The following is a 9,890-nucleotide window of genomic DNA, read 5'->3' as shown; positions in this document are numbered from 1 at the left end:
AGGGAGGGGAGGAGGAGGAGGAGGAGGAGGAGGAGGAGGAGGAGGAGGAGGAGGAGGAGAAGAGAATGGACATTGATGATAAAACTTGGTACATGCTTAGAGTTACAGCATGGTGTTGGTGTTGAGTACAGTGTATTCTGTATGGACAAGGCTCTTCTGAAACAGCCATACTCAGTGTGAGCTTGGTAGAGACTCAGCTGTAGTGGGCCTGGATGTAAGGCCCAGTATTATGTGTCAGTCTAAATGTAGAGTCTGGTTTTCTGATAGATGAAGGCATCTCACAGAGTTGTTGGTGAGTTAAAAGAAATAACCGAAGAAACGGCTGCATAGCTTTTCTTCATACATTAGCCACGTCTCCTGGGGGCAGGTCTCTGCACACAGCTCGCTCTGACAGGAGCCCAGACCTCTTACTGCCCTCCATCCTCAGAGGGCCTTTCCTTTGCTGTGTACTATTTCTCTGGGATCAAAGTCACTTTCTCATAACTGACTTACTAACACTTGGACTTGCCTTTATTTGATGGTAACACTTGATTGTGCCTTGTAGATTGTTGGCCTACTGTCAGTGCAACCAACGTGTAGCACTTACCAGTCAGCTGGGCTGCTTCAGTTCTTTCATGTTTTATGTTGCTGGGTCCTCTTACCTTCAGCCTGCAGCATAGCTGTCATTAGCATGTTCCTGGTGTGTCATTAGAGGCTTTTACTTCGCAGACACCTGTGAGTCTTCTCTGCCTCAAAAACTAAAAAGTAGGTAGAATACATTAAGTCTACATAAAATACCCACATCCTGAATCAGTGTACTCATAAAAAGAATGTTTTATATCTTTCACCTTCTGAGTTCTGATGCCTGTGAGTAGTCTGGCTGTTTCATTGTGGGTAAATAGAGTATCTATTTCCTAGTTTGAAAATCAAGAGTTGCCACAGAATGCTACAATCAGGCAATAGAAAAAAATGTCTTTGACCCATGTAGGAGTCAAGATACTATTGTGGCACATGGTTGTTGGAACTATCCCTATGCCTCCTGCTCTTCTTGGCACACCATCATTGACTCACTTGCCTGCCCTTGCCACTTAAAGAGACCCAGCCAAAAAATTACTAGAAACAGCAATGCTGTGGCTTACCAACTCATTCTTCCACATCTCACAGCAAGGGTGATAAAACTATGAGTATTTAGGGACTTTTAAAAAGATTTATCAGAGTAGGGTTGACTGAGAAACATTGTAACTAATGCTCACCCAGCAACATAGGTAATGGACCCCTACTTGGAGGGTTTTCTGGATTCACTGGAGAAGTTACTCTCACATTCTTATTGCGGTGCATGTTGCAGAACAGCACTCAGCACACTGGCTGAAGTACTGTTTGTATGTGATATTGCATATGAGTCTCTGACTGTCCTGGCTAGTTTTATGTCAACTTGACACAAGCTGGAGTCATCTGAGAAGAGAACTGGTGGTCCTGGATTGTGTAAGAAAGTTGGCTGAGCAAGCAATGGGAAGTGAGTCAGTATGCAGCACCCCTGCCTGGCCTGTCATCAGTACCTGCCTCCAGGTTCCTACCCTGCTGCTTTACATGGTGAACTGTAATATAGGTGGCTCTTAACTCTTTCACAGGGATCACCTAAGACCACCTGCATATCAGATAGTTACATTACAGTTCATAACAGTAGCAAAGTTATAGTTATGAAGTAGCAATGAAATAGTGTTGTGCTTGGGGATCACCACCACATGAGAAACTGTATTAAGGGGTCACAGCATTAGTAAGGTTAAGAGCCACTATGTTGTATGGAATTTCAGTGAAATAAGCCCTTTGCTCTTCGAGTTGCTTTTGGTCATGGTATTTTGTTATAGCAATAGTAACCTTAACTAAGGCACTGACATATCAGTGCAAGTTAGCAAGCCATCGTCATTCTGTGCCCTAAAATCAATCCATTCTGATAAAACATAATTTTCCAAAGCGGATTTTAAGATAAAATGGGTACATGATAATACATTGCAGAAATCCCAGTGCTTTAGAGGTAGAAACAGGAGGTTTGTTAGTTTAAGGCTAGTCTGGGCTATAGCAAGACCTTGTATTACTCCAAAAAGGGAAAAAAAATGACTTAATAAATGAGTGATGAGTGTGAGATACGCGAGGTGGGAGAAAGTGAGTTCACCTCGTAGAAAGCCAGGACCCCATGACTGTGCTTTGCTTACTGTCTCCAGATTTCCCACAGAGCACCAGCTGATGCCTGGCACCGCATGCTGCTTTGTGTTTTTCAGTGTTTTTAGTTTCATCTAAAGTTATTACTTACCTGCATTTAAAGGCTGTGATCTTCCCAATTGGTTTTGCTCTGGCATCCCAAGGGTGAGATGGCACTTGCTGTGTATGCCTAGTGAGTCCAATCCTGGACTTGTAAAGGAGGCACCATAGCACACACTTACTGTGTGCGCACGCATGCGCACGCACACAAACACATCACATTCTCAACTCAAAATTGGATTTGAATAATATGAGTTTTGAAATATGATATAAAAGTTAAAACAGTTTGTTTTTTCTGCAGATTGTGAGTCTATCCAAATAGAAATTGTTGATAATTACCTAATTTTAGCCAGGGTGGTGGCAACTACTTAGGAGGCTGAGGCAGGAGGACTACATGAGCCCAGGAGTTCAAGACTAACCTGGGAGAAACCCCTCTAAAGAACAAGCAGTTCACATGGTAACTCCTAGGTGCTGCCTCTGCAGCAACTTGAAAAGCCCCCCCTCTTATGTCTGTACTGAATCATGCACTTCCAGAACCAGTTCCTTTCCATTGTGCTGCTGTCAGTGGCTGTGCAGCCCCATGGAAAGGACCTGTATGGAACCTTGACCTCTGCCCACTGAAAACATAGTGCAAGAACCATGTGTGCTTTTCTTCATAAAGCCGTGAGATCTTCCAAAGAAATGAATGCTACAGCAGTTGATGCCAGTGACTGAAGCCTGTAAAAGTACCTTTGATTCAACTGACGTAATCATCTCCAGAGGCTTCCAGTCTCTGTCTGCTAACCAAGGCCTGGTCCTGGAAGCTTCTAGACTCCATACAATCTTATCTAAGCCTAGAATGTTTTCAGCCTCTAAGACTCACTGATGAATAAGCTCATCCCTTCGTAGCTGATTCTGATCTCTGGCTGGCTGATTGAGCTCTGCTGTTCTGGCCCAGAAGGCCTCTCCACACTGACTGGTTCAATGTGGCTTCTCCGGCTTCCCCTGAACTGCTCTGAGTCACCTCATACTCATGCTAGCGATCTGCTTTGGCTCCTCAGTCTCTGACCCATTCTCTTAGTCTTTTGTTCCTCAGGAAAATGAGAATTAAAATAGCACGTACTATGCTTGTTAAGAAAAAAGTTACCTAGTGTGTAGGGTTATTGAAACTTTACAATAAAATTTAGCTAGCATCTGACAGCTAGTAAACTTATGTCAGGTCTAACATTCAGTATGAATTCAAGAAATAGTTACAGTTATCCTGTAGGGAACTTCTGTTTACATTAATAAATTAATATAAAATGAAATTATGTAAGAGGAGAGGGGAGGGGAGACCAGGTGGTATAAGGAGAGAGGAAAGACAATCTGAAGCCCTTTCCCAGGATGCAGGAGCCCTCCCTGCCTGAAGGCCAGTGGTGAGATGGCTGGTGAGATGGACAAGTACAGCCCCACACACAGCGCACACACCACTCACACAGTAAGTAAAATAATCGTTAGAATCATTCATTGCAGCACATATATTTATGGGCTCATTACTTGCTTTATAAAGAATACCTACAATCATAAGCAAAAACCAGCATCCCAATTGAAAATGGGTAAAGGATTTGTATAGGTATCTCACAGAAAATTACCTATGTCCCAAAAATGTATGAAAAGCTTCACTGCAAAGCTATCATTTCCCACCAAAATAGCTCCACCAACTGTGTTGCATGGACCTACAGCACATGCCCAGCAGATGCAAGTCCAGCATGGTAGAGCCGCTTTGATTGGGTGGTATTACTAAGGCTGAGTGTGCACATGTCACTGACCTCACTGGCCCATTCCTGGGTGTGTATTCAACCAGTACCAAAAGATGGGAACGAGATGCTCACAGGAGCATTCTGTTAACAGGCAGCAACTCAGATAAATTCTGTTTATTTATACAGTGGTGTACCGTAAGAAAGGGAGGGCAGGTATGCAGATTAGCACAGTGATGACTTTGGTGAGGACTGAGGGCTGGAGTGGGCCCTGCCTCTTACTCTGATTTCATATATTTTCTGAGGAAGATTCATGCAGCCCCGTGCTTATGATTTCAGTGTCTTGAGTGTCTGCCTGCATGACTGTAAGTACACCTGGCACCTGCAGAGGCCAGAAGAGAGCATCAGAATCCCTGGAACTGGAGTTACAGAGGGTTGAGAGCCACCATGTGGGTACAAAAGCAACAAGTTCTCTTAACCACTGAACCATCTCTTCAGCCCCTGATTTGTGTATTTTTACTGATGTTAAATATTTATTTGTTTATTTAGCTGATTGCTTGCTTGGTGTTTTTTGAAACAGGTTCTCACTCTCTAGACCAGGCAGACCTCAAACTCAGAGATCACCTTCCTCTGCCTTGTAAGTGAGTGCTGGGATTAAAAGCCTGTACCACCACCACCACAGCCTTCCTAGCAAATCTCCATTTTAAATTACCTTAGAAGACTTAATAATTCTGGAAATGGCTGTCACATTTTTCTACAGTTAATAATAAGTGCTCACTGCAGAACAGAATCAGCCACTGTAGCTTATAACCTTCTAAAGTTTTTAAGACAGAAAAGAGCCCTCAAGAACAAGAGTTAAAAGCCTACATCAGCACCCTCTGAAGTAATCATGCCTCCCTATTTACCCTGCCAGTGTGCGTGCACCGTGATAGGTTACATGGCCAGGTGGCCAGCAGGGTAAGTCATATGTAAAATGGGCTTAGACCTTGTAGAACCAATCTTTTTATTTTGTGTGGCACTTTGGCTTTCTGAAGATTAAATCTGGTGCTTTCAAGGCTTGAAGAGGCTTATATGGTTCAGCTTTGAGACAGAAGAGGCAAATGGAAAGGTGCTTGGATACGCTTTCACTACAGTTGATGCTTCTTGCTTTGACTGTAGGCTGGTACCCATGGTGCTGTTTCATCTTTGCATGGAGTTTGTTTTTAGTATGCCTTCTGCTCCCATTGGCAACTAAAAACCTTACACTTTTGCAGAGCATTTTTCTATAACCCATCCCTTTTTGTTTTTTGTTTTTTTTTTATTACATCATATAAGCCATTATACGTTTAAGGTACCTGCAAGGCCTATATGAAATGAAGTACAGATCTGCCATCATTAGATTAATACTTAAAAAGCAAATGTTCATTCTAAGTTAATTCTTGATTATCCTTTATATTTAAGTCATTGACTTCATTTCAAGGTGGCTGCTATCATCTGAACACAAAAAGCACCTCTGACTCAGGGTCTTCAGCCTAAACACAAGCCACACAAGCCTTCCTATGTGCCCAGAAGAATCACTACACTACACTCAGCCTGTCTCAAGTCAGACAGCAAGAGCAGCTGTTTCAGTCCTTAAGAGCATGCTGTTTTAATCAGCTCAAATTGTCAGGGTTGGCATGCACTGTCTATGGGATGGTAAAAACATAAGGCTAAATTACCAGATGAGGACTACAAGGAATGTGTCTATAAAATGTAAATGCCTATCAAATAGTGTTTATCAACTTAGGAACTTAGAGAACTTTGTGTGGGAAAAATTAGATCAGATGTGTATCTGGTATGTTTCATTAAAACTGTTTACTCCCCAAGGCAGACGAGATGGTTCATACCCAACCTTGTGCATATGCTCAAAAAGACACAGTAAGATTTAAAACAAAAAGATGTTCATGCTCTGACACCATGGAAACAAACAGACCAGTGTGTTGTCTAATAGCCAGGGTCCCATAAAGCCTTAGATTGGAAACATGAGGGTCCCTAGATTTATTATTATGTCTCTGAGTACATACAAGTGATCTTCATGTACTCCTGCACACCAGATCACATTACAGATGGTTGTGAGCCACCATGTAGGTACTGGGAACTGAACTCAGGACCTCTGGAAGAGCAGCCAGTGCCTTTAACCACTGAGCCATCTCTCCAGCATGAGGGTCCGTAATACCAGAGTCATATGGAATTGAATCAGAGAGATGAAAATAAAGATGAATTCAAAATAACAAGCTGCCTCAATTTTTAGGCAAATAGACTGTCATTAGTACATCTTCCTATGTTCATAAGTAATATCATTGCAGTACTTTTGACAGCAGCATAATAAACTCCAAAACCAATAAGAGGAATAGACTAGACTGTTAATTCTGCCTTCCTAGTTTCCTTGAGAGTCTGAGGTGATCAAGCTGAAGAGGCAGTGACCTCTGCAACCACACACAAAGGATGCTTTGTTTCCAAAACAAAGAGGTCTCAAAATAGAAGACTCTACTTGGAGCCTGAGAAAAGAAGAGCTAATTTTACATCTCCACGTGGGCTTCAGCAAACCACAGAGGGGTCACTGCCTATGCCCCCATTTTGCTAATATACTAAAAATAATCAGAAAACCCAAATTTTGTTTGTAGACTAGAAGCATTTTGAACATCAATGACACCTTGGGCCTTTTCTCCTTTAAAAGAACAGTAACCAGTGTTTGCTTGCAGGTCTCCTGTTTGACAGTTACTGCAGTGGAGCAGAAATACACTCACATCTTCTTAGGAGATCATTGCAGGTTTTCATTGTTCCTTGTGTTTACTTATTTCTTTAGCAGACAGAAGGTGGAGCACAGACAGACGGACAACAGTCACAGACACAAAGTAGTGAAAATTCAGAGAGTAAATCCACGCCTAAGCGACTACATGTCTCTAATATTCCCTTCCGATTCCGGGACCCTGACCTCCGGCAGATGTTTGGGGTAAGTCTCCAATATCTTCTTATGGATTTAATTAAAACAACTTAATCTACCAGAGGTATTATTAGTCATTAGGACTTCAAGGTAAAACCGTAGGAAGTTAAAAGAGAACCTTCAATCGCTGTCTGGAAACCTTTCCTGGTCACCGTACCTACCCCAGACATTTGCATTTCTTGTTGTCGTGTAGACACACAAGCTGCATTCGGCTGTTGTCTAGGACTGAGAAGGTTCTTGTAAGATGTGACATCCAGTGTCCAAACCACCTTCCTCACACACCAACCTTAGTAAACATCAGTAGTATTGTGGGTTTCACTGGAAGAACAAACATCCAGTGTTTTATAGCGTGATTCCTAAACCTGTAGGTGCATTAGAAAACTTCTGGGAAGCCTAAAGAATACTGCCCAGCCCAGGTGTGATTTAGCTGGCCCAGAGTGCAGTGTGAACCTGTGCACTGTACAAGGTCCCCACATGACTCTGTGTGGTTCTCAATACAGCAACATGCTTGTTCTCCTGACCCATCACCACCTCCCGCCCTCACTGTCCTCCTTATTTCTCTTGTTCAGCTCTCTACCTCTGTACTGTCTCAGGACACATGTAATGCGGATAATTCAGGTTTACAGGAGGCTCATTTAAATGAAGCAGATACGGAATGGGATTTTAGAGAAACCAGAATCAAATCCTAGTTACTTAGGACCTTAGGAAATTCATGTGATCTCTTTTTAAACCTTGATTTGAAGTTTATATCTAAAAATAGAGTTTTTATAAGATGAATTCTCTAACTCGAGTGTTAGAAGAAAATGAATTAACACACCTGGAAAAGCAGGTGATACCCAGGGCTTTGTGTGCCGCTCCTGCCTCCCTCAGTAGTGTCAAGGCCAGCAACTAAAATATGCTGTGGAACACTGGTTCTACCCCATGAGCTCCTTCAACTGTGTACGTCCTCCCAAAGTCACCATCAAACACACAGCTGCAGTAGCACAAATTCATGTTGTTAAAGGTAAGCAGCTGCTGATTCTTTCTAAGGCTGTGTGTTGCTGTCTCTTTTATTTTGGTGATTAGCTTGACCTGGGACAAGAAAGAGTCAATAGTCCCCCAAACATTTCCTGAGGACAGCTGATGGCTGCTTGTCAGAACAGATGCCCTGCTCTGTATTGGCCATGCCACTTCACGATGGAAAGGCTCAGAGCCAAGCTCTGTCACAGCTGAGTACCTGGATATACTTTTGCCACTAAAGGTTGGAATTGAGGTGAAATGACATTCTTGAAGTACTTAAAGAGCTTCGCCACATACCATGGTGACAAGCTGTTTTCCGTCTTTAGAAGAGAGAAGAATGAGTTGCTTGCTGCTCCTCTGACCATCAGAGACTTGTAGAGACCTGGTCTTGAGTGTGGAGAATGGCAGTCAGGTTTTTCTCTCAAGCCAGAGGGATGGTGGCCTCCCAAGAGCTGCCTAGGCCCTTCAGTGATTCTGCAAAATGGCTCATACCTTTTCCTAAAGCATAAAGTGGGAATTTTCTTTTCTTTTCAAAAGACCTCTAGGTGTCTCTTTTCTTCACATAGTTGATGCCCATCCTTAAACAGTAACCCTGGAAAAGAGCAGGAATTCCATGCTGCATTCAGTTGGCTCTGTGAACACACCTCCCTCAGCTCTGTTCTTAACCATAAAAGGAGGGCAGACTTTGCTCCAAAAAGCTGTTCTGAAAGCTGGGGAGATGGCCTGGCTGTTAGAACACTGGCTGCTGTTGCAGAAATCCACAGTGCAGTTCCTAGCCCCCTGTGCTGGGTCACAACCACCATGACTCCAGGCCCAAGAGTTCCAACACTGTTCTTCTGGTCCTCAGGGGCACCCACACAGATATGAGCATGCACACACACACACACACACAAACACAAACACACACACAAATAACACAACTGTTATAAGAATGAAATGGAGGCAGGGCTGTGGTGGTGCATGCCTTTAATCCCAGTGCCAGAGAGGCAGCAGATCTCTGAGTTCAAGGACAGCCTAGTCTACAGAGCAAGTTCCAGGGCAGCCAGGCCAGGACTATAGACAAAGAGACTCTGGGTTTGGGGGGAGTGCAATAGAAAAGGTTCCTAAAAAGGCTAACGCTCCAGGTTAGTTCTTACAAGCCAGGCACGGAATCTAAGCATGTTTCACTGATTGAGACACTGACACTTTAGTTTGAAAACAGCATTTCTGGGTTATGTTTTTCTGTTTTTCAGAGCTTTTTCTCCAACCTCCAAACCTTGTAATTTGGTTTTAAATTCAAATGAAACAGTTAATGGGGGACAGGTCAGGTGCAGTGCTGCTAGGGAGATCTACACAGCCTCCCCCTCAGGCTGTGGGTTAGCAGGTTGTCCCGCTAGCACCTAATCCAAGCATAATCCTTGTATAGGTGTACATGAGAATAGAGCTTTGTGGCTTTGTATCTTTTAGCTCTGCGATATTTAAATAATTATTGAACAGATTGTTACTTAAAAATATTCCTGATATCTGTTACAGAACTATTAAAATGGCAAATAAGTGGAATCATCCTTTATGTCCAAATGTTTTAAGTATGACAGAACATTGTATCACCTATAGAAATCCCAACAAGTTCATATTTATTGGGATCAATCATCCACAGTTTCAAAAGACAAAAGCAGTGTGTGGCATGCATCTGGTGCCATGTCTGTATGCTTGAGGAAAAGCATAGAAGGTCATGGTTGATCTCTATTTTCTGGCTTCTTTTTTCATTTTGTTTATATTACCTGAATTTAGCATGATTTTTAAGGGAGGTGGGACAGAAGCAGACCTCCCTGACAGTGTACCCATTCTGCTTGATAAGATACAATTGACAATAAAATAAGGAAGTAGTTAGAAAGGTGCCAGGCCTTGGCCACACAGGTGTAGTAGGGCAGCACGGTGAGGTCCTGGGACAGTGACTTCAGCAGGTGAATGTGGATGCGCCTGAGGGAATGAAGGAACCA

General features: G+C 42.9%; 1 protein-coding gene across 7 annotated transcripts in view; it reads left to right on the top strand.

Moving 5' to 3' along the window:
• Positions 1 to 9,890, top strand: part of Rbfox2 (RNA binding fox-1 homolog 2) — a 249,215-nt gene that overhangs the window by 204,583 nt on the left and 34,742 nt on the right. For all 7 annotated transcript variants that reach the window (XM_028778949.1, XM_028778947.1, XM_028778952.1 and 4 more), the window contains one exon: positions 6,775 to 6,921. In XM_028778949.1, coding sequence (XP_028634782.1) covers positions 6,775 to 6,921 — 147 coding nt within the window. The remainder of the gene's footprint in view (positions 1 to 6,774; positions 6,922 to 9,890) is intronic.

This window comes from Grammomys surdaster, unplaced genomic scaffold (assembly GCF_004785775.1).
Source record: "Grammomys surdaster isolate TR1022 unplaced genomic scaffold, NIH_TR_1.0 342, whole genome shotgun sequence".
Taxonomy (NCBI): domain Eukaryota; kingdom Metazoa; phylum Chordata; class Mammalia; order Rodentia; family Muridae; genus Grammomys; species Grammomys surdaster.
The sequence above is the reverse complement of the archived record's forward strand: the minus strand, read 5'-3'. Positions and strand labels throughout refer to the sequence as shown.